Raw genomic sequence first — 25,918 nt, 5'->3', positions numbered from 1 at the left:
AGGATTCTGCCCAGACTTCAGGAACTGAGTTACAGGGAAAGATTAAACAGGTTAGGACTTTATTCCCTGGAGCATTGAAGAATGAGGGGAGATTTCATTAAAATATTAAAAATTATGAGGGGGTAGACAGAGTAGATTGGCTTTTTCCATTGAAGGCAAGTGAGATATAAATCAGAGGACATGGGTTAAGAGTGAAACAGTGAAAGTCTAGGTGGATCATCTTCACACAGAGTGGTGGAAGTGTGGAACTAGCTGCCAGCTGAAGTGGTGAATGCGGATCCAATTTTAGCATTTAAAAATAATTTGTTCAGGTATATCGATGGGAGAGGTATAGAGGGCTGTGGACAAGGCAAAAAAGAATGGTTCAACACAGACTAGAAGGGCCGAAGGGGTCTGTTTCTATGCTGCAATGCCCTGTGGTTCTATGGTTTTACAGGCATATTCAATCCCACAATTTAGGAAGTGAAAGAATACGTTGGATTGAATGACAAGTCAAGGAGCAGAGCAAGATGTTGATGGTTGCACACCTGATCTCCTGTATGATCCCAGCTTTGATTCTGCCATGTGTAATTGCATACCTGCAGAATTCACTGCCACGATCACTGCAGCTCGCTGCTGTATCTCCAGAAAACCATCAATGCAAGCCAGCCAGCCATTGTCTCTTTTTATTCTTTGTCCCAAATTGTATCAGTTGTGTACTTTGCTCTGTTAAATTTCATATGCTCCATTCTGCAAACTTTCAATGTCCTCCTACAATCCATTTTATTTTCCTTACTGTCTATGACACATTCAGTTTTGTATCTGCAGTTTTGACATTTTAATTTTCAATTCCATATCCAAGTGATTAATAGGCATAACTTGGCTCAAACTATGGCTTGTCTTCGACATATCCTAGTTTGTGCGGCTTGTTTGTCTCGTTACAATGAATAAAAGAAGCAATAATTATTTTCCAAGAATCGGTCCAAATTACTTTCTTTGTTGCATCCGGAAGTAAATGATTATTTTCAAATTCTTTCACTGGAGCTGTAAATTCCTTTGTTAAAGGAGGCCCAGCTACAATTCTCCCTCTGACTCATTGTGGTCAATAAAGCAGGAGATTTGCTTATAAGTAAAATTTATCTTGCATCAATGCAACTACATATGTAAAAAGCACCAAAAAGAAATCACAAACTGAAACAGAAATGTTCGAAGAGAAAATAAGCTATCCACATCTCTCTGATTTTACTGACCTTTTGATAATTTGGCCTCTGCCCAAGGAAATGAGCCAAACAGCTGGCAATATGCAGGAACATTCAAATATAATAATAATTAGATTTTAATTGACTTCAGGATATGCCCATTTACACTACTTACCCACAGGAGAAGTTGCTTCAAAGACTCAGAGAAATTTAACAGTTAAATCTCTTAGCTGTGCTCTAGACCCCAGACTACCCAAGAGCAATGTCACAGGAGTTCAAGTCTGCTTTGCCAGAAAGAGATCCTGGTGACGGTGTTGAAAGTAGAGATGAGAGCTTGCAACCCAGTGCATTTAATCTCAACACTAAAACTAATGAAAACAATATGTATGCATTTACCGTACTGAAGAATTCTTTATTCTCTTGCCAAATCTGTAAATTCTTGAATGTTTTTCATTTCTTAACTGGTTTTAATTTTATTAATTTTTCCATCAATCCTGGCCCTTTGTTGTTTAAATTTTATAAATACTGAGAGTAATTTACTTACCTAGAATTACAATATTTATTGATATTTTTAAAGATGACATTTCTGGATACTTTTCTTAAATTTGTCTTTTTTAATATTTACATAACAATTAGTTTTAAATTAGTTGCTATTGGAAATGAAAGCCTTTTGCACTCTTGATTACACCTGATTAATGTTCATTTATGGACTGAATATTTTATGACAAGGTGAAAACCTTCAAGATAGCATATCAAAATGTAGGAATTATATATTTATGTGTCATTATGTCCTATTATATCTTTTGTAACCATGATTTGATATTTCAAATACAAACATTTCAATAACTTATTGAGAAATGACAGAGGCATTCATGGCACACAGCATACTTCAACTGGTTTCAATCTGTGTTTACTCTTCAAACACACTAATTATTGACAGATTTCCATTCTGCTCTCATAAAATCTCTGGTGTAGTTGATATTATACTGCTGCATTGTCCAATAAATTGATGACGTAGTCACAGCAGGTATTTATGTTTGGATGGAGGATCTTGTTTCCATTTTGATTGCAGTTCTCTTGTTGTTTAAGTCATTAACAAAACAGTTTGTGACATGACAGAGCAACAAGTGGAAATCGTTATTAAGGAAATAAATCAATTATTAATTTTAAAAATACACTTCAATTCAACATGAGAAAAATACTTTGGGGCAAATGGTTTGCTTCTATTCTGTAATACAATACACATAAATGCTGGAGAAAATCAGCGGGTGACACAACATCTATAGGAAGCAAAGGCAACCCAACATTTGGGCCTGAGCCCTTTGGCAACATATGAGCAAAGCAAGGCAGGCACCTGAATAAAAAGGTTGGTGGAGGAGAGGAGAGAAGAAGGGGTGGAAAGCAGCACAAGCTAACGGGCAAGACGTCACATGGATATAGGTGAGAGGACAGGAGAAGAAAGCTGAGAAGTAATGGGGGGAGGATGTACTCTGAATGGATGGGGAAGGGATGGGGAGCTGGAGGAAAGGAGATAGAGTGATAGGGAAAGTGAAAAGAGAAAGAGAGATGGGGAGGGACCTAACAAAAACCAAAGAAATCTATGTTAATGCCATCTGCTTGGAGTGTACCCAGATGGAATATTATGTGTTGTTCCTCTAATTTCAGATACCTTAGTTTGGGAGTCCATAAGACCATGGATAGACATATCAGTGTGGGAATGGAGTGTGAAATTAAAATGGTTTGCTTCTGGCAGGTCCCCATTATTGCAGTAGACAAAGCAAAGATGCTCAATGAAACAATCTCCCTGTCTGCATCCCGTCTCTCAAAGGTCAAATTTCAGGAGTACAGAGTTTGTATGTTCCCAGCAGGATTAAAGGCAAAGTTAGCAGGCATATGGAACTTTGGTTTTCGAGGGATATTGGGGATCTGATTCGGAAGAAGAGAGAGGTGTATAGCAGGTCTAGGAAAATGGAGCAAATGAGGTACTGTACTTGAGGAGTATAAAAAATGCAAGAAAAAAAACTCAAGAAATAAATCAGGAAGACGAAAAGAAGACATGAAATTGCTTTAACAGACAATGTGAAGGAACATCCTAAAGGTTTCTACAGGTATATTAAGAACAAAAGGATAGTAAAGGATAAAATTAGTCCCCTTGAGGATCTGAGTAGTAGGTTTTGTCTGGAGCCAAAAGAAATGGAAGAGAATAGGCACGGAATCATGGGAAGTAAGGAAAATAAGCAGTTAAGTCATGGAACCGATACAGATTAAAGAGGAGGAAATGCTTGCTGTCATAAAGCAAATATGGCTGGATAAATCCCCAGGGCCTGACAAGATATTCCCTTGGACTTTGAGCGAGGCTAATGTATAAATTGCAGGGACTCTGGCAAAAATATTTAAAATGTCCTTAGCCAAGGGTGTGGTGCCGGAAGATTGGAGGATAGCTCACGTTGTACCGTTTTTTTTTTAAAAAGGCTCCAAAATTAACCCTGGAAATTATAGGAAAGTTAGCCTGAATTATTAGAAAATTATTAGAAGGTCTTCTAAGAGATTGGATATATAATTATTTGGATTACCAGAAACTGATTAGGGATAGTCAACATGGCTTTGTGCGTGGTAGGTCATCCTCAACTAATCTTATAGAGTTTTTAGAGGAAGTTATCAGGAACGTTGATGAAGGAAATGTTGTGAATGTTGTCTACATGGACTTTAGTAAGGCCTCTGACAAGGTCCAACATGCAAGGTTAGTCAGGAAGGTTCAGACACCAGGTATTCATGGTGAAGTAGTGAACTAGTTTTGACAATGGCTGCATAGAAGAAGCTAGAGAGTAGTGGTGGATGATGGTTTCACAGACTGGCGGTCCATGCACACCTCTATGCACAAACACAAATTTACAGCTTTTTAATTCTCTTGGGACAAAGGATGTCATGATACTATGCCATTTGCTGAGTTGCTCTGCAGTTTATTTAGGACTTCAGATGGTGGCTCTTCCTGTCCTTGGGTTACCGGTATGAATTCTCCAGGCACAGTGAGTGGAGCCCCATATACCAATTCCACTCATGATGACAGGAGATTCTCCTTGAGTGCAGTCCCTATACCGAGGAGTATCCAGGGTAGCTCATATGCCCAGTCTGGTTCCTGGAGGTGGGCCATCAATGCAGACTTTGGGTGTCTGTGGAATCTTTCAATCAGGCCATTGGACTGCAGATGGTAGGCTGCCATTCGATGGAGCCATTTCCCAACAGTCAAGATAGTGTGTCTCATAGAATAGAGGTAAACTGAGAACCTCTGTCAGAAGTGACATGTGAGGGAAGACCAAAATGAGACACCCAGGTGGATATGAGTGCTCTGGCGCAAGACTCAATGGAGGCCATCTAGTGAACCTGTCCACAATGATGAACAGGTATTTTGACCCACATGACACCGGGAGTGTGCCGACGACATTGACGTGCACATGGTTGAACCTTCATTGCAGTGGCTTGAAAGGTTGAAGTGGTGCCTTCACGTGTCGCTGCACCTTAGCCGTCTGGCGGTATGTAGGCGAGCTGCTTCCAGAGTCCATGCCAGACGAATTTGCTGGAAACCAGGTGGACCGTTGTGCAAATCGAGGGGTGTGCTAATCCGTGAACTGTGTTGAAAATGCGTCATCTCCAGGCAGCAAGGATGATGGGGCAAGGCTGACCCATGGAAACACCGCAAAGTAGAGTCATTCTTTTAGGTCCAAAGGCGATGTCCTTGAGGCACAAACCAGTGACTGCTGTTCAGTACGCTGGAATCTTTGACTTGTTGTTGCGCTTCAGCAAGCACCATATAGTCAACCCCTGGAGATTGGGAATGAAATACCTGAATGCAAGAGCAGGACAGTGCATTCACTACCACATTACTCTTAGCAGAGATGTGCTTAATTCTTGTGGTGAACTCAGATATGTAAGAGAGGTGGCACTGCTGTTGGGCTGACCATGATTCTGACACTTTTGCAAATGCAATTGTGAGTGGATTGTGGTCCGTGAATACCCTGCCCTCCAGGAAGTAGCAGGAATGTTGAATTTCCAGGTGTAGGGCCAGTAGCTCCCTATTGAAAGTGCTATATTTTGTCTCTGGGGGTCATAGATGCCTACTAAATAATGCAAGAGGCTTCCAATATCCATTGATAAACTGCTCCAATACTCCTCCCACTGCTGAAGCTGATGCATCCACCGTTAATGCAGTCAGCATGTCCATTCGTGGGTGGACCAGCCAGGTTGCCTTTGCCAGGGCAATTTTTATGTTCTTGTACGCTGTTGTCACCTCCTCTGTCCATTCCAGGTCCTTGGTTTTATGGTCATGAGGTTGAACAGGGGCTTCATGATCTAGGCTGTGGATGGTAGAAAGCAACAGTAGAAATAGACCATTCCTACAAATTCCTGTAGGCCTTTGACTGTGAGTGGTTTTGCGAATTTGAGGATGGCCTCCACTTTAGCTGGTAATGGAATGACACCTGAATTTGATGTCCCAAAAAGTCGACTGAGGACAGCCTGAATTTGCACTTCACCAGGTTTATTGTTTGACCGAAGTCTTGTAGGTGGTGGCAGAGTAAACGTAGGTGCTGAAGGTTCTCTTTGTGGAAGTGGCTGATGACGAGTATGTCGTGTGAGTACACAAAGAGAAAGCCCATTCCTCACATCACCATGTCCATAAGCCATTGGAATGTCTGTGCAGCATTCTTAAGGCCAAATGGCATACACAGAAACTTGAAGAAACTAAATGGTATTATGATAGCAGTTTTGGGTATGTCTTGTGGGTTCACTGGGATCTGATAATACCCTCATACCAAATCAATCTTTGAGAATTGGCCCCATGGAGATTTGCTGTAAAGTTCTGTATATGAGGCACAGGGTAGCAGTCTGTAATGGTGGCATCATTGAGTCGCCTGTAATCCCCAAACATTCTCCAGTCTCCTGTAGCCTTGGGTACTCTGTGAAGCAAGGAAGCCCACGGGCTGTCAGACCTGCGCATGATCCCCATTTCCTCCATCTTTAAGAACTCTTGTTTGGTAAGGCACAACTTGTCGCGTGGTAGTCGGCAGGCTTGGGCATGAAGTGGAGGTCCATTTGTCAGGATATGATGTGCGACACTATATTTGGGTGCGGCCATAGAGAACTGTGGCACAACGATGTCCAGGAATTCTGCAAAAGTGGAGTACACCACTGAGTCCAAATGTGGGGAAGGTAGTTCGTCGTTTCCTAGACGGAAAGATTGAAAGATTTTCGTATCTACCATCCTGCACCCCTTTAAATCTACCAGCAGTGAGTGAGCTCTGAGAAAGTCCACTCCAAGCAACAGCTGAGAGACTGCAGCCAGTGTGAACCTCCAGGAGAATTTGTTGCCACCGAATCATGGGCAGTCGGGGGAAGGACACTAATTTCAACTCTTGTTTCGACCAGAAACTTGCGCCCGGAGATCTCGTCCCATATATAAAGCAGGCTGTTATGGTGGCCAGCCTCCATAGTCATTAGCGATGACTGGCTCTGGCATTACCCTGAAATGCATATGGTGGTTGGCAACGGTGCACTGCAGAACCCCATCATTGGTGATAAAAACACCAAGAGTCTGTCTCGATGACTTCTTTATTTGGGGTTGTGTGTGCCCTCATCACTGGTGTGCATGGATCCTGGGGCTTTAGGTGTGATGCAGCACTCATTTCAGTGGGGCACCTGCTCTACTGCTTCATGTGCCACAGAACATCTGCATAGGCAGCAGGCACACAGGGGTCTGTATAGTCTTCAGTGGCCAATGTGAGGCAGATATCCTCTGGCATCTGTTCTGAGAATAGTTGCTCAAAGAACAAACGAGGCTTACGACTGTCTGCCTGCACCAACATGTCAGTCATTAGCTCTGACGGGACGTGGTCATCCAAGCCATCCCTATGCAGGAGCCATGCAGCTCGCTCACATCAGGAGAGACCATATGTGTGGAGAAGTAGGTCTTTAAGAGCCAGATACCTGCCGTGATTTGGTAGAACGTGGAGGAAGTTGACTACTCGACCTGCCGTTTCTTGGTCTAGGGTGCTTACCATATAGTAGTATTTAGTGGTATCTGCCACAATTTGACATACGTGGAATTGTGCCACAGCTTGTCCAAACTGTACTTCTGGTTGATTTGTCCAGAACACAGGCAGTTTGAGGGAAACTGCTGAATTGTCTATTTTGGGTCCAAAAGCCATTTGGCCCTGTCAAGGTCATCTATGTGGTCGCTGAAATGGTGTGTGAAATGAAGAATTGTAGTTGAGTTGAGTTCAAATGGAAAACAATAGTTTACTGTTGGACCGTGAACTTTTTTAAACCCCCAGGCTCCCAGCCATCCCCCCGCCACCCATAGCCAAAGGTGTCATTATTGTGCTGCCCAAGGTTTCCCAAGCTGGTTCGATTTCCTGTGACGCTGCCGCAAAACACCGAATTTCATGACTTGTTCATGACAATAAATTCTGATTCTGAAAAGTGGTTGTTTTTTTCTTTCACCAGGAATGTTTATAAAGATTATCGTTTTTTGGAGCTTGCTTGTGACTCTCAGGAGGAGCTAGATGGTTGGAAGGCATCATTTCTTCGGGCCGGTGTATATCCAGAGAAATGTACTGTAAGTAAATGAAAAAAATGAAACACTAATAGAATTTGGAACATAGGTTGATGGGAAAAAGTGGAATAGTTAAACAAAAATTTCAGTTGATGTTGTGATGTTTCTCGATATTATGAAATTCATTTCTGAAATCAGCAAGTGGGTTGTCTGCACCTTCAATATTTATTTAATTTCTTTTTTATAAGGCATGGCTAGAACTTTTTATTCTTTATATTTTTTAATATTACAATCAAAATATTGCATAATTTTATTATACTTAAACTAAGCCTTTATTCAATGCTATTTCCTTACCCAATGTGAAGCTCTTTCTGTTTACTTTTTTAAAAAAACTTAAGACCTCAGTTTCAAAATGAACTATTTCACTTTTTCATTTTACTAAAGAAATCTAGGATACTATAGCCTTTCTTCCCCAAACTACTCTCCCAAACAAATTACTAACTCACGCCTACAGTACCACATTAAGAATGGTCTTACTCTTCAAAGTACTGGTCCAAATAAATGTCCCATGCATACTTCAGCCATTCATCGTTCGCAATGTTATTGCTCCTTTAGCTTCACCAGTCCATGTGTAGAATCACTCATTATTACTGAAGCATTAATGTTACTTGCATCTCAAATTTTCCAATCGCATTTACCATTCCTGTCTGGAAGCCAATAGACAATTCTACCAATGTTTTCTGCACCTTGATGCTTCTTGGCTCCAACCAGACTGATTCAACATCTTAATTTTCTGAGCTAATATCCTTTCTCACTACGGTTCTGATTTTTTTTCACTAACAATGCAACCATACTGTGTTTCCTTTTTGTCTGTTCTCCCGAGATATTGAATATTCTTAAAATACAGTTCTCAATCTTGGTCATTCTGGAGTCCTATTTCCCTAATGGCAATTATATCATATCCATGTAGTGTACATCTATTTATGATGTTAATTTTCTAGTTTAATACAAATGATTTGAATAGTAGCTTTCAATCTGTTTCTAACATAGACATCTAACATTATTGACATCTCTGGTTTGCACACGAGTAGGTTAATTGGCTGCTGTAAATTGCCTTGAGTGTGCAGGGTTGAGAGGGATATTGATGCCAGGTGAACAAAAAGGAATGCATTTTCACCAACAGTAGATTTAGTCTCATTTTTTTGTAAAATAGTTCCAATATTCACATGAAAATATGTGTACATTTTCATATTAGGAGCAGGAGTAAGTCATATCTGCTTGCTCAACCATTCAATAAGATCGTGGCTGAGCTGATTTTAACAGTGACTCTGTATTCATGGTAGTCTTTCACCTCCTTGTATATGACACATCTCTACCTTTGCCTTGAAATTATTCAAAGATTACTTCTTCTGCGCTTCGAGGAAGATTTGAAAGGACTTATAACTCACTGAAAGGAAAAAAAAATTCTTACCTTGTCTGAAATAGGCAACTTTATTTTTAAATAATATCACTGGTGCTATATTCTTCTACAAGAGGAAACCTCTTCTCCACATTCACCATGTGAACATACTGCATATTTCTGTCAAGTTATCTCTCCCTCTTCCAAAATTTCAACAAAAATAAGCTTAACCCATTCAACCTTTCCTCATAAGACAACCTGCTTAGTAAACCATCAGTGAAATCTTTCAATTCATTGACATGCTTCCTTGAATAAGGAGACCTACACTGTACTCCAGAGGTACTCTCCACGATGCTCTACATAACCATTGTAATGTTGTATTCAGTTCTTCTAGTCATGAATGATTATATTCTATTAGCAGTCCTCATTGCTTAATCATGCATTAGGATTTTGCATCTCAGGGCTCTTTAAAATCACACCACTTGATTAATATACTTTTTAAAATTTCTCATGCCACATTTTTAAGATCTTTGTCCACTCATTTAATCCATTTTTGCCTTTGATGCCTTACTTAATTTCCTATTTGACTTTGAATCATCAGAAAACTTTATAACCCTACATTCAGTAACTTTGTCCAAGTTACTCATACAGGATTTCCCTTATCCTCACCTACCACCCCACCAGCCTACACATCCAACATATCATTCTCCGATATTTCTGCCAGCCACCACGAGATCCCACCACCAGACACATCTTTCCTCTTTTCCTTCAGCACAGACCACTCCATCCGTGACTCCCTTGCCCACTCCTCCCTTCCCACCAGTTGTCCCCTTGTTACCTACCCCCTGTGTCCACTCCAATTGCACCCACACCTCCTCCCTCACCACCATTCGGGGCCCCAAGCAGTTTTTCCAAGTAAAACAACACTTCATGTGTGAATTTGCAGGAGTCATCTACTACATCTTTGTTGTCTTCTCTACGTCGGAGACACTGGGAGATCGACTTGGATTTGTCTGCTACATTGGGGATCTCCCAGTGGCCACCCATTTCAATTCTCTACCCACATGTCTGTCCATGGTCTCACACAAATTGAAGTAATAACACATTATATCCCATCTGGGCACCCTCCAACCAGATGCCATTAACATTGACTTCCCCTGTTTCCATTAACCAATTCCAGATTCCACCCCACCCCCCCCCCCCATCCATGTCCCGCCATTTCCTTTCCTGTAGCTGTTTCTCCCTTTTCCCTTTTCCCTCTGTCTCGTTTACTTCAGCTCTGCATTCGCACAGCCAACCCCACCCCCCCTCAATTGTCACCTTTTCTGCTCTTCTGGCCTCTTCTTCATATCTATTTATCACCTCTTGTCTTTTTGTCTGTACTCCTCCCCCTGCTATTTCTTTTTTTCAGGCAGTACATTCTTCTTCTCATACCTTGAAGAAGGACTCAGTCCCAAAGTATCTGTAATATATCTTTACCTCCTATGGACGCTGCGAGACATGCTGAGTTCCTCCAGCATTTCTGTCTTTTTAGTACAAGCAGAGCGTCTGCAACTTTCATGTTTCACTACATGTCTGATTTCTTCCACTTCACTTGAAATTGTCAGAGAGTAAACCTGGAGAGGGTTTGAAACTTTATGCATTTTTGTTTTGTACAGCTTGAGAATGAAGAGGCAGGAAGTACACATAACTTCTCCAAGGATCCTCAGCTGGAGAGACAAGTGGAGACTATTCGTAACTTAGTCGAGTCATACATGTATATCATTAACAAGACTATCCTGGATCTTATTCCAAAGATAATTATGCACCTTATGATTAATAATGTGAGTTTTATTTTTCTTCAGCAATATAAAACAAATAGAATTTGAGCATTGATTTACTATATTTTGGTTTCTGTATTAAAAGAGATTGTCACCTTTGCCTTAATATTCACTCATTTGGTCAATAGTCCTACGTAACATACCTGATTTGGTCAATAATTATATATTTTTGAAAGAATATCACACCATCTGTTTTATTTATTCCATTATCTCAAAGATAAATCATATTTGCTGTCATTTATATTTTACTAAGAAACTAAAGTACCCGGTAATTACCTTCTGTTGGATATTCTAAGATTATGTTGTCCTCCATCCACTCTACAGTCAATTGATGATGTGAAATGAACAGATCCATCAGCCATTTTCTGGGAGCTGTGGACATGTATCCCAGGATCCCCAGTACATTAATGCTCAAAAGGGTACTGCCATGGACTGAATGTTTTCCTCTTTCATTTGACCTCCCAAAGTTCAACACCTCACACTTTCCTTCAAATGAGATAGTTGCGGCAGGGTCCCTTCTGTCATTTAAGAGAAGGTTGGATGTGTACATGGAGGTGAGGGGGTTGGAGGGTTATGGGCGGAGAGCGGGAGGGTTGAGCTAGTGGAATTGTTCTAGTGAACCGGTGTGGACTCGAAGGGCTGACATGGCCTGTTTCCGCGCCGTAAATGGTTATATGGTTATATTTATATGGTTATATGGTTAAATCCCATCTCCTGCAATTCTGCCCATATTCCAACTGATTATAAGGGAACTTGTCTCAAGCTTTATTAAAGCCCAGGTAGACAACATCCACTGCTCTACCCTTATCAAGCATCTCTGTCATTTCCTCAAAAAACCTAATTAAGTTTATAAAGACATGACTTTCCTTGTTGACTATCCCTAATAATTGTGTGCTTTTCTGGATGTAAGTAGATCTTATCTCTAAGAATCTCCTCCAATAATTACCCTATCACTGATGTAAGACTTTTTCATCTATAATCTGCTAGATTATTTCTATGTCTTTCTTAAAAAAAGGATCAAAGTTGTCTATTGCCCAATCATCTGGGACCTTGCCTGTGGCTGGAAAAGATACAAAGATCTCTATCAAGGCCCCAACAATTCCCTGCCTTGCCTCTCTAAATAACTTGGGATAAATTTCATCAGGCCCTAGGGATTTATCCAATTTAATATTCTGCAGCAGACTCAGTGCCACTTCCTTCTTGATATCAATCTGAATCTCAATTTCAGTTTGCTTCAAGTGGAAAGATATGCTTTAAAATTAATGATAATGTTGGTGATGTTCCTCCTAGACCTCCTCATTGCATCTGACATACTAACAGAGGGGAAACCTCAGATGTAGAGTGGCAGCAAATAATATGCATCTGTATGCCACTTCTTTGATATTTAATGGCCCTTTTGTAGCTTGCCACTAGTCTTTGAAGCCTTCCCTTGATATGTCTCAAAGGATACTGTCTGAGCAAGTCTTTGACCAGCAGTGGAAATCAGATAGCTCATTCCCTTATGAGAATTTATCTAACACTCCTTTCAGTTGTGCCCCCACTTCACTACCACCCTGAGGTATCAATCCTAAGGTGCTCAGCAAACCCATCATTCCTAAAACCATCAGTATCTCTCTCTTGACAGCCCCTAACCACTAATACCCATTCCTCAATATTGGACACCCAGCTACATCCCCCCTCCCCCACATCCCCTCCACCTCCTGCATTGGCAGATTACATCCCCTTCCCAACTTGATGACACTCTCCTATCACTAACCTCACTGATCGCAGCAGCCAACATGTGACCTAGCCACCACCATCCTCTCTTGTTCACACCCTTAACTTGAACTCCTGAACCTCTCTTCTTGCAACTCACCAGACTTGGCCCTATCCCTGGTCTCATTGATTCAGAGTAATTGAAGTCAGGTCCTTCATCTTCACTGGATTTAATTTGTTGGCATTGACCTATTTCAAGGTCCTTATACCTATCCTATCAATTACTTTCATATTTAATAACCTATAACAGATCACCCCTTGGTTTTCTCTTTTATGGTGATTGCTTCTGAGTGTTTTTATTGAAGAAAATCTCCTTTGTGATTTCTATATTTAGAATATCAAGGCCAGAACTGTTTACCATAGACTCAAGTATAGTTTACAAGATTTATTCTAAGTTTAACATTACTGTTAGAAATAAATTTCTTGCTCTATGGCTTTATGATAGACATATACTATTGTAATTGCTATTACAAAGCCAGTGACCCAGGTTTGATTCCAGCATGTCCATAAGGAATTTGTTTGTTCTTCATGTATCCATGTGTTTTTCCTCTGGGTGCTCTTGTCTCCTCCCACATTCCAAGATGTATGGGTTTAGTCAGTTAAATGGTCTAATGGATGTATTTGGATGGCATAAGCACATGAGCCAGAAGGGTTTGTTACTGTGCTATATCCCTAAATTGAATTAAATATAGAGGGATGTGAATCATGGGCAGGTAAAAGAGATTTAGTTTAATTTGGCATTATGTTTGGTACAGATACATCAGCTGCATTTTTCTATGTTCCATCCTTCACATTTGTCTTTGAATTGTGCATCTATAAGTGTAGATCCATCTGCTTCATCATTCCATGGGTCACTGGGCCTGAAAAGAGAAAATGCTGGAAATGTATGTGATACATAATTAATCCATGGAAGAGTCTGTAAAATTCACACTACTCCCTTCATTGTTGTAGCCCAGCTATCACCAACTGTATTGTTCATTTTATTAGAAGACATCCAATGGGTGGAAATTCACAAAGACAACTGTGGTTGGACTTGTTTTCAAGAGGAGACAAGACAGCTTACAGAGATGAAGTCCAAAGTCTGACAGTGTGGTGTTCAGAGAACAATCTCGTCTTGAACTCGTCAAAAACAAAAGAACCTATATTCGACTTCAGGAAGAACAGTACAGTTCCAGACCCATTATATATCAACGGGAACTGTGTGGAAAGGGTCACTGCTTTCAGGTTTCTGGGTACGACCTTTGCTGAAGATCTCTCTTGGACTACCAGTACCATCACAGTAGTTAAAAAGGGACACCAACGACTCCATGCCCTGAGGATTCTTAAGAAGGTCAAACTGCAGGAGAAATTGCTGGTGTCCTTTTTATCACTGCTCCATAGTGAGTGTGGTGGCCTACTGCATTCCAACGTGCTTTGCCTGCTGCTCGGAAGCTGACAAGAGGAACCTTCAGAGGGTCATCAGAACGGCCCAGAAGATTATTGGCTACACCTTTCCCTCTTTGGAGGGTTTACACAGATCTTGCTGCCTCAGTCGAGCAGCCAAAATCCTGAAAGACCCTTAGCACCCTGGTCATTATCTGTTTGAGCTACTGCCCTCCAGTAGATGTTTTAGGTCCATTAAATCATAGACAAACAGAATTAAAAACAGTTTTTACCCCTGAGCCATACGTGAACTAAACACCACCAAACATTCAATATTGTATTGTTTTCTTGTGTTATTGCTTTTATCTTATTTGTTTGATGTATGTGTGTACTGTCAGGATGTGTACTCAATTTTGTTGTACTTGTGCAATAGCAAGAAAGGTCATCTTACGAGAAGTCAGCACCATTTGAAACTAATGTGTGCCAATTGAAGCAGTATCTACTTTTCTTAATGGAGAGATGCTTGCAAACACTGACCAATGCAAAGATTCAAGAAATCAATGGAGCATGAAGAGAGTAGATCCCTCAATTGTCTATACACCTTTGTTCAGGAGAGTTTGAGAACTGCACCAAGTACAGAGTCCTCAAATCATTTAGGCCCATTGTAAAGTAACAACAGGAAGACTTGACATTATAGGGCAACACTGGAGTGAAACACCAATGATTCTGAAAAGTAATGACTGTGTGTGATCGGATTCTGAGAAGCCATCAAATCTAATCTCTGAACAGCAGCATCACAAGCCAGTTGCAATGCTCCATGAAATACACTCCCACCTAATATAATTATCTACCTAATTAGTTGTGAACAGCAGGGAAGGGGATGAAAATAATCTTGGTGCCAGTTCCTACAGCTTGGTGATTTATACTGCATTGTATTTGGTTGAGAACTTTGATGGGACAACCCAAGTACAAAAGATGGTAGGAATGCTGGTGAGCACGAGAGAGATAGGCCCAAACCATGCACATGGCTTTGAATGCAGCCTGTACCCTGATTTGGAAATGGTGACCAGATCATTTGAACATCAGTAGAAGGAGTCATCATGCAACATCTGACCACTGAGGTTTGAGACTGTATTGGCAGAAGAGAAGGTTGAATGGAAGCTCTGACTTCTTCTGTACTTCAGAGTGCTGCTTACCAGTGTTCAAAGCAGCTTCATAATATGACTGCACAGCATCAATCAAACTCAAATAAATTGCTGTAATTGTTAAGGCACCAGCTCAGGAGTTACCAGTGGATCCATATGGACTGAATCATTTATCCTCTTTCAGAGCAGCATCTTTGATGCCATCAATATCGTTGCTGTTATTTGACACCCATTTAACTCAGATACGGGCTGCACAGTTGGCGTAGCGGTTAGCACAATGCCTTTACTGGAGTTCAAATTCCACACTCTCTGTAAGAGGTTTGTGCGTTCTCCTCGTGGCTGCATGGGTTTTTCCTGGGGGTTCGGGTTCCTCCCACCATCTGAAACATATCAATGGTTGTAGGGTAATTGGGTGGCACGGACTGATAGGCCGAAATGACCTATTAGCATGCTGTATGTTTAAATTTTTTAAAAATTAAAAGTGTGAAGCTGGATTAATATTTGTTTGAGCTGATACTTCAGGGTCAGCTGCAGCCTCCACCATGCAAATGTGCAACCTTTCACCAAATGGGCGAGCTATTACTGAAAACAATGGCAGAAAGGGATACCCAAATGAAAGCACTAAATGTCTGTACAGAAATGTTGGTTATGTTTTTTGACTTTGGTTTCACGCTTTCAGTTTTCTTTGAAGCTCAAAGAAATTTTACACAAATCATAATCTTTATCATAAATTAAAAGTTTAACATTATATTAATGTAATTGTTTTAATAATGTTCCACAGACGAAGGAGTTCATCAACACAGAACTTTTGGCAAAACTGTACTCTTCAGAAGACCAAAATGCCCTAATGGTGGAGTCACCGGAACAGGCCCAAAGGCGTGCTGAAACACTTCAAACATACCATGCTATCTGTGAAGCACTGAATATTATTGGTGACATTAACACAGCCACTATATCAGTTCCTTTACCACCTCCTGTGGACAATTCCTGGCTACATACAGGGCACAGGTAGGCATCCGGAAGTGACAACTTAGTTTATATTTGTCATGTACCCTGGACTTTATTCTTTTAGGAATTTTATTTAACATTCCTTTAAAGTAGTTGGTTTAGTTAGGATCAGGTCCGAGATGTTTCTTTATATCTCAAATGTTCTCCAAGGGTTAATGTGTACACTTGCATCCTGGCCATTTATTCATAGTACATATCAATAATATTTATTGTTTCAAAGATAATTTTAAAATTGTAATGAAGCTGAAAATCTGCAGTAACACTGTGCTGTGCTAGATTGCTCATGCCAACTTATGCAAAGCTCGAGACCTGTATGGAGCAGAATATATTGTTTTAAAATGAGGACTTTTAATGTTTGAATATTAAACTTTTTTCCAATCTATTTGAAAGAGCCATTAGGCTCATTACTTACCCAGCAGCGCAGGCTTCGGCAGCATTCTACAGGGCCCGTAGACCTATTTGCATTGGGGCATGTTCAAGAGCTGGCACATTTACAGTGCAGGAGCATGTGGGCGCATGCGCAGTTGGCTCGGCCCCGATGGTGGCTGTGTCAGGGGCAGGCATGTCGGCCAGGCCAGGTCACATGCACCGTGGAAAGTGGCGACGCATGCACACGCTTAAAACCAAGTTCTACAGCCAACATTAGCAGTTGGAAACCAGAAGGAGGGTAAGTTAGGGGTTGACAATTTCTATTGACCGTCTCACCACAGTTTCAGAATCATTAAGTATCATTTGAACATCTCTTAGGCCTTGTTAACATCTATATGAATGTTTATTTTTAAGAATATACTACATATCATATCAGAAAAGAAGATATTGCACATTAGCAATAAAGGATTTAAATACAACTGAACATACTGGAAATAATTGAAAACTCGTTACAGACAAGCCCGAATTTAGTGTCCAAGTGACTATATAAGTGAATAGGAAGGAAGTCACTACACTATTCATCCCAGTAGACTGGATTCATTTTTAAATGGTGTGAAGCCTAAACCAAATGAGGAATAAAGTTTCCTGTACTATACCTATTCACTGGATAATTCCCTGTTATAGTTATTTTAGGACATACGTAGTAAATGGGAGAGCATTGATGAATACAGAAGAGCAGAAGGATTTAGGAGTAACGGTACATCGTTCCCTGAAGATAGAAACTCATGTGAATAGGGTGGTGAAGAAGGCTTTTAGTATGCTGTCCTTTATCAATCATTGCATGGAATATAGGAGTTGGGAAGTGATGTTGAGATTGTATAAGGCGTTGGTGCGGCCTAATTTAGAGTTCTGTGTGCAGTTCTGGTCGCCTAATTATAGGAAGGATATAAACAGAGTGGAGAGAGTGCAGAGAAGATTTACCAGAATGTTACCTGGGTTTAAGTATCTAGAGTACAGGGAGAGATTGGGCAGATTAGGTCTTTATTCTTTGGAGCGTAGAAGGTTGAGAGGGGATTTGATAGAGGTATTTAAGATTATGAAAGGGATAGACAGAGTGGATGTGGATAGACTATTTCCGTTAAGAGTAGGAGAGATTGAAACAAGAGGACATGAGTTAAGAGTTAAGGGGCAGAGGTTTAGAGGTAACATGAGGGGGAACTTCTTTACTCAGAGAGTGGTAGCGGTGTGGAATGAGCTTCTGGGAGAAATAGTGGCGGCAGAGTCAATTTTATTATTTAAGAAAAAGCTGGACAGGTATATGGATGAGAAGAAGGTGGAGGGTTATGGTCATTGTGCAGGTAGGTGGGACTAGAGAGGAGTGTTTGGTTCAGTGCAGACTAGAAGGGCCTAATGGCCTGTTTCTGTGCTGTAATTGTTATGTTATGTTTAGTATTTTGCTTTCCATATCTGAAATAAATTATGTTGATCTTCCTTGTGTTGTGGCCCAACAAAACAATAAATTATTATGAAGCTAACTAAGATTTTTACTTGGGACTGCTGTGACCATAATCGGAATTCAAATTCTGTACCCTGGAAATGAACGGATGGAATTTCAAAACGCTTCTTGTTTGTTAGGGGTTACAAATATAGTTCAGTCTAGAAATGAAAAGTATTTGTGTTTTAAATAACAACAATTTTTTTCACAATGCTTGCTTTTGAAAAAAAAAATTAGGGATTGTGATAGACAACTTTAAGCTGATCACAAATATAATTTCAGATTTGCTGTACTACATAGGAAGTTGGAGAAATATTAAATTAATGTTTATTGAATTTAGCAGGTTTAATCGCATAATGAAGCTGACACATTGTGTTAGTTTTGACTAATGCAAAAATGTTTTGCAGTTGATTTTCATTTGTACTTAGCATCTGATGCTTCTCGTGTCAGTGTCCAACTATAACATGTTGCATTTCATGGTTTTGTACACTTGAAACATGTTGTCAATCAGCTGGATATAGTTTGGTACTCTGTAGTTGCCGAGAAAATTCTCAATTTTGAATGCCTTCCATGCTATTTTCTGTTGCCTCACTAACAGATTTTCAAACTACCTGTCATTGATAGAGTGTCTGATTTGTGGACCAACAGAAATGCCTTCCTTAATCTTGGCATCAGTTATTCTGTCTCAAACAGCAAAATCCATCATCTTCCTTGTTCATTGCTTTCACAAAGCTTTTCATCAATCCAAGTTTTATATGGCGAGGAGGCAAATACATCTTTGTTGGGTCGACAAGTGGTTTATGTACCACACTTTTTCTGACTTGGAACCAAATGCTTGCAGAGTAGCCAGTTCTTTTTAATGTAATGTGACCATTTAGCTCAGCTATCCCATTCACAAGTGAAACAACAGTACTTGGTATATCTGAGCTGCATTCCGAATAGCAGTGCCAATACTTTTCGATCACCACAAATGTTCCAGTTGTACTGTATGTGTTTCAACAACAGTTCCATTTTGTTGTAGGTTCCTTTCATGTGTACTGCATAGCTAATGACACTGTAAGATGGACATTGTTGTAGTGGCCTACCTGACGGCACTACCTTACGCAAGTGGCAATAATTGACGCTGGAGACAGTAGAGTCAGGAATCAGTCCTTTTATTGTGCTTAACCACAGCTTTTATAGTTCCCTTTGTGCGCTTCATGTTGAGCCTTCTGAGATGCGGTAGTGATGTCACTTTCCAGCCTTGGGTGTCAAGTGCCATAAAAAGCACAGGCTCTTATTCATTCACTTTTCCTAATTGCTGGTGAGTGGCTTGTAGCTGGAGGACTGGGACATCGTTGGAGGGTCTGCGCTCTGGTAATGTGCTTGCTAAACTGCTGAGGCTGCGCGCGATTCTGTTGTAGGCGTGGGGATCCCACTACATTGCCATTGTTTCACAGGACACTTTTAGACTTAGCTTTGAATCTATTAAAAGGCATCATTGTTTTGTATCATGCACACAACCCAAAGCTGAACAACCCATCCATGTCAGTGCAGAAACAGAGGTTCTCAACCTGCATAAAGAAGTTTGTCAAATGTTTTTGATGGCTCCCAAATATTGGAATTTTCGTACTTGGTGACAGCAAACCCCATCCTTACAATCTTGAGCCCAGTAGTTCTGCTTTTGCTTTTAACAAACCTAAGTCCCTGACCAGGTCATTTCATTCTGGTTGTGTTATCAGTTGAGGATAACTAGATATAAATGGTTTAACATCTGGTTCATGCATTATGGTATCTTCATCTGCCTCATCTATGCTCCATGTCGTCATGTGGCACTGGTGTCATGGCTGAAGGCAGATTGGGATAGTTAATAGATTTATTATTTTTAGCAGCGAAGCAAGATACATTGGTCAGATTGAAGTAACAGTCTGTCACATGATCCTTCTGTTCTCGCCATATCATTGAGACTTCTGTGATAGAGTATATAGATATGTTTTTGGGAGATAAATTGGGGAGAGGTTTGTAAGAGTATGTCACATACAAACACTTTAAAACGGATCTTATTTGAAATACTGGAGCTCTGCTACTGCTAGATATATCAGCTCCACAGATTCTGCAAGAGCTTTGAAGAGTGCTCAAGAGACTACACTAATGGATTGTTGTTTACAAAAGGCAACAGATGAAAGAGCTTGTCGGAGCCGCTTCTGCCTAGAGCTGTTTTAGGAGGGTCATGTGGCTTGTCAAGCAGAGAGAGTCAAACAGGCTTTTTCTGTGTGTGTGTGTGTGTGAGAGAGAGAGAGAGAGAGAGAGAGAGAGAGAGAGAGAGAGAGAGAGAGATCATTTCTAAAGTATTACAGTGGTAATAGTAGCTGGGACTGGAACAGAACAAGCTGGTAAGCTTGTGGAAGGCCCCATATGGAAAATGGGTTTGTAAGTGCTTTGTTCAGCCTGGTCAAAGCCCTTGTGGTTCATGCAAGAGGAGAGGACTGGCTAATGTTTCACTTGGAATAAGAGAAACAAAAAGGAACTCTGTGATGACCTGAAAGAAAAAGATTATCATCTGGAAAACCCTGAAGGGGCAAGTTTCGTCAGCAAGACACTGAAGTGGCTGATGGAAGTATATCAGTTGTGGGTGTCCTGGAACAACAAATCTCTTTCTAAACTGACAAGAACTTTCCTGAGTGGTAACCATTTACGTTTCAAGCACCAAAGCCTGGTGAACTTAATAAATGTTAAATTCTGTGCACAGTATAAGAATTGCCTGTAACCAGTGAACTTGGAGGAATGAGAAGTGAGATTGGACTGTGAATCAAAGAATTTTTCTGAACTTATACACACATTACGTACATGTGAGCTTAAAATTAGAAGGGGGTTAAGTTAGGTTAATTAAGTTAAAGTGTGATTCTGTTTTCATGTTTAAAGATAATGAAAAGCAACTTTTGTTTAAGTAACCATTTGTCTTGGTGAATATCTATTGCTGCTGGGTTTTGGGGTCCTCTGGGTTCATAACACTGCAAATGGTATTGACATCCGTGTACCTCCGAGCCAAGCTCTCAAGTTGACTGCATATGTTGCACAACAAATGTGAGGAGCCCAGGGTTTGTTTTGGTCACCAATTTTACAACCAAAGTCGAGCTCTTAAGCTTTCTTAATAAGTGCAGTCATGCTGCCTCTTTGAGTATTAAGCGTATACATGCTACAAATGTAACCGAATGCATCGCAGCTATTGCAACATTGACGAGACATTTCCACTGTATTGTATCTTGAAGACAATAAATGTTATTGTTAAGTACACTCACAATGCTATTGCCTGAAGAACATGTGCATCAACATGCATTTAATCAACAACAATGTAATGAATAGTATCTGTATATGTGAGCTTTTATAGCATGTCTGTATCTATTCTGACTAAGCATGCCCTTAGACAATATTTACATAGCGTCTTCACTGAGTGCCCTCCCAGACATGCTTGGGCAGACCAAAACAGCTTGCTTTGTGGCAACATACAATAGACTTAAAATATGACAAAAATAGGTTACATCTTAAAAATAGTACTTGATACAAAAATGTTAGGTGATTTTTGTGATCTGCAGCTCAAAATCCATAAAATGCACTCAAAAGCATTCGGGATGCAAAATCTTCATTATCCAGTGTAGTTAATCTTGATGTTATAGTGGAATGACAGTTCTAAGTATGTCATGATTTATTATTGAATTCTTTCTCCTAGTCCTAAAAGTCTGCACTGGCAGCCTACATCCAGCCATTTGCCATGCAAACAATTTCGACGTGTTCCAGTCTTATCCGTTCAATCAAAAGGTCCTTCATTGAATGCCCCTCCCATCCAAACCCGCCTCGGTGGTCCGAGTTGTGCTGAACCATCAACGTGTCCATCTTCAAGGTCCACACATGGTCCCACCATCCCCAGGTAAGTAGATAAATTGATTATTACAACAGGATCTAGCTGAACTGGGAAAATGGTCCAAGGAATGGTACATGGAATTTAACTCAGACAAGTGCAAAGTGAAAGGTTAAACCAGAACAAGAATACAAAATAAACTTAAGGATATAGGTACATAATTTCATGAAAGTGGCAAAGCAAGTAGACAGGATGGTGAAGAAGACATTTGACAAACATGCCTTCCTCAAGCAGAGTAGAGTTCACAAGAAGCAGTTAAGTTGAAAATGTACAGGATGTTGATGGGTCTGCCTTTAGATTATTGTGTGCAGTTTTGGTCAGCCAACTGTAAACAAAAATGATCATTTAGGTGGAAAATATGCAGAAAGGATGCATGAGAATGTTGCCAGGTCTGGGGGGCTTGAATTGAAAGGGGAGTCTGGATAGGCTGGAATTTAATCTCTCTAGATCATTGGATGCTGGGTGGGGGGGGGGGGGGGGAAGGTGGGGGAAATCTAATAGTGGTTTATAAATCATTATGGTTCATAATCATAAAAAATATAGTTGTGGCCTTTTCCTTAGGGAAGATTAATCTAAAACTAAAGAGCAGAGATTTAAATGAGAGGGGAAAGATTTGAAAGGGACCTAGGTGGCATGTTTTTCACACAGGGATTGGTAGATATTTAGAATGAGATGGTAGAGGAAATGGTAGAAGCAAGTACAATAGTTATGTTCAAAAGATTTTAGACAGGTACACGGATAAGAAGGGATTAGAAGGACATGGGCTTAATGCAGATAAACCAGCTTGATCAGAATGGGTAAGATGGGGCATAAAACCTGTTTCCATGCTATAGAACTCTATGACTCTACTTATGTACCAGCCTTTCCATTCATTATGTCATTTCAACAGTCCAGTGCTCTGATTTAACAACATTGCTCAATTACAGCAATTGCAGAAAAAACAGGTTGAAAATAATTTGAGTGCCCTCCTCTGAACCCAGGTGCTTGATATTGGTCAGGTTAGTTTCAAAAGGATTGAAATCCAGCATTTTTAGGAACCTTTTATCTTTAGTCACTGGTTCTGTTTCAAGAAGAGTGAATTCTTAACTGCAAAGGGTAAGATTGTTTTGAAAATTCAAATTGCGTTGTAATGTTTTGAGGAATTGACTGCATATGCACCAATTTTTTTTAAATAATGAGTAATAACCTGCACTCACATAGATTTTCCAAACATGCTCCAGAGGGAATGAGAAGAAACATTGGTGGGACTTAGTTACAAAGGTGTGGTTGCTATTTCAAGGATGAGGGGAAGGAAGAATTTTAATTATTGTACTCAAGTGAGTGATGTGGGCAAGTTCAGTCCCAAAACATTTATCCTATTAATTGTAATACTTAGCTCCTAACAGCACAATTATCACCCAACTACATATCATTAGTCTCCATCAGTCAGTATGCAATTTTTCAATTCATTTTTTTTTAACTTCAAACACTTAGCATTTCATCCAGATCAATGACAGAATTGAATTTGGGACTTATTGATTACAGTTTCAACTGTCATTTGCATTGTTATAGCCCCAGGGCTGGATTAATGTAGTAGTGAAAGTAGTATATGCTACAGGCCCAACATTTTAAAGGGTCCCCACTGTTTATGACTGTACTATGAATTATGAACTTAAACAGTTTCATCTTTGTGCAGCGGCTAGCAGCTATGAGATACCACACTGTTAATCTGTGTTAATAGCACTGATTAAAGGTTAACATCGCTGTGATTTTAGCCAATGGGTGTGTTGGATCTCATACCCATCCTTTGCCTTGCCCCTAACCCCCCCCCCCCCTATCTAACTCTCAATGCAGCACCTTGGGTGCAGTGCTGCCGGAGTTCACCAGAGTGCCGCTCCAGCATCTGATTGGGCCACCCTGGCAGCTCGCGGAGACGGCTCAATAAGGAAGCAATGGCCGTCTTCGTTAATCATAATCCCCCACACCAGTGTCAGCGCCAGGGAAGTGCAGAGCGGTTCCAGCTGTGTGAGGAATTATGAGAAACGAAGATGGCCATTGATCCCACATTGATCCAGCTGCCATAAGATAGTTTTGTTTTAGTGTGGGAGATTCTTTACGGCGACAAATGTTCAAGTTTTGTCTCATTGCTATACCTGGCTTGCCAATTTCTGGTTATCTGGAAGACTCAGTGGTGAAAAATTGTTTGCACCAAACAGGAAAACATGGAATATAACAAGACAGAAAACCAATAACATGACACCTTCCAATACTTAGTAAAAAGAGATGCAGGTTCATTGCAGTCAGAGGCAAGTTTGCGGATTGGTTATTCCAGGAGGTGCATTATGATTATTATTAGCCACAATAATCTGCTTGGAAATGTGAACAGCCTTTATTTTTATCTACTGGAGTCAATAAGGTCAGATCGGTCTGACGAGGAATCCATTGTGACTGTGACCAGAGAACTAATCTGGAATCTGGATCACTTTATCGATGTGGCGCCACAAAAATGACAGGAAAATCAGTAGTGATGAAATAGAGAAACTCCATTAGGTGCTGCAAGGCAGACAGCAAATCAGCTGGTTTGAAAATGCAATGCAGTCTTTAATTAATCTTAAGAAATCTTTCCAGCTATTCCTGACTTTTAGCGGTGCATCCACAGAAGCAGATAGATGGCTAATTATTTAAATTTGTATTTGCTGTTTATTTACACAATTGAAGCATAACATCGAGAGAGAGAGAGAGTTGCCACAAATAATGACAATATCCATTTTTAAAAGAAAAATATTCCATGTAAAGATAATCGACCCGTTGTTGTCAATAAATGAATGTCTAATGTATTGTATGCCAGAAATGATGTTGCTTTAAAGGATTCAAATCTCCAGCTTCATTTTACAATACAAATTAGTAGTAATGACCCAAAGGTTCCCCCGACCTCATCTTTGCGCTGCCATCACACTTCACTCACCACACAGAATAAAGTAGAATCCTTGGACAGTATCTGACAAACTACACAGCTGTTCACTTCACAGCCAGGTTATCTGGTTTTTGAGGAAGCACCTCTCCAATCCTGTGTCCCTTATCAAGACAAGGGGAGTAAGTGGATAGTAATACTGCCACCTTCAAGTCCCCTACAATTTAATGTATACATTTGTTCGTCATTGCTGGGTTAAAATTCTTACTCTCCCTCATGACAGCATTGCTGTTGTTCCTTTTATTGTGACATAATAATACATTAAAAAATGTAATATCCATGATATTCTTCAACTTTTCACTGCCATAAAGCAGACATAGAATTGCCATGAGCATTGCTCAGCTCCCCTAACAAAAGGAGAAAGAGAAGCAAAATGGTCTGTTCTGAGACACTGAGTGTCCATGGTTTTGCTTCCACCACTCCCACAGCTTCTGCAACTGCACTGACTCCAATTCAAACCATCAGCAACCTGAGCTCCAGATTCAAACCTCCAGTATGATCAAGAACCCTTCAGTGCCTGGGGGTCTTTGGGAGCCCTTCTTGCCCTCAGCAGCCCTTTGAATCCTGGTTCTGATACCTGGTTCCTATAAGCCAGTCTCCAGCAGCTCTCAGCCTGTGTGGGTCCTTTGATGGCAAGTGCCAGCAGCCCAAACCACGTGTGAGTCCTTCAACAGCGGAGCCACTTGCTAATCTGCTGCCATGGCCACCTTCCCTGTAGGATCATACCCCATGATTCGTCTTCTCAATGGAGGGTGTTCTCTCCATATCTGGTGCCCTGTGCCGGTTTGCTGCTCCTTCGGAGTCTGCAACCTGTTGTGGTATCCTGCCCAGCAGAGGTATCACATCTTCGGCACAGACTTGCAAGATTTTAAAAAAATATATCGTCAGCTCCTCTAACAGGCTGTTTAAAGCCTGTACGGGTGCAATAACATTAAGATCGGGCAGCAGGACCCTGCAGAGCAGCAGTGTGTCTCCGCTCCCTGCTCCTCTAGATC

The 25,918-nt window shown here is 40.6% G+C and overlaps 1 protein-coding gene and 1 long non-coding RNA gene across 5 annotated transcripts in view; one reads left to right on the top strand and one right to left on the bottom strand.

Annotated features, from left to right (window-relative positions):
* dnm3a (dynamin 3a) overlaps window positions 1–25,918 on the top strand; it is a 289,034-nt gene that overhangs the window by 232,794 nt on the left and 30,322 nt on the right. For all 4 annotated transcript variants that reach the window (XM_069937733.1, XM_069937731.1, XM_069937730.1 and 1 more), the window contains 4 exons: window positions 7,677–7,788; window positions 10,783–10,947; window positions 15,988–16,214; window positions 21,785–21,982. In XM_069937733.1, coding sequence (XP_069793834.1) covers window positions 7,677–7,788; window positions 10,783–10,947; window positions 15,988–16,214; window positions 21,785–21,982 — 702 coding nt within the window. The remainder of the gene's footprint in view (window positions 1–7,676; window positions 7,789–10,782; window positions 10,948–15,987; window positions 16,215–21,784; window positions 21,983–25,918) is intronic.
* LOC138763489 (uncharacterized) lies at window positions 13,408–25,131 on the bottom strand. Its single transcript, XR_011357608.1, has 2 exons — window positions 24,918–25,131; window positions 13,408–13,559 (listed from the first exon to the last, which is right to left on the bottom strand). It is a non-coding gene; the product is annotated as an uncharacterized lncRNA (long non-coding RNA).

The sequence above is a fragment of the Narcine bancroftii genome, chromosome 5, assembly GCF_036971445.1.
Source record: "Narcine bancroftii isolate sNarBan1 chromosome 5, sNarBan1.hap1, whole genome shotgun sequence".
Classification (NCBI taxonomy): Eukaryota; Metazoa; Chordata; class Chondrichthyes; order Torpediniformes; family Narcinidae; genus Narcine; species Narcine bancroftii.
This window is presented reverse-complemented; position numbering and strand designations above follow the sequence as displayed.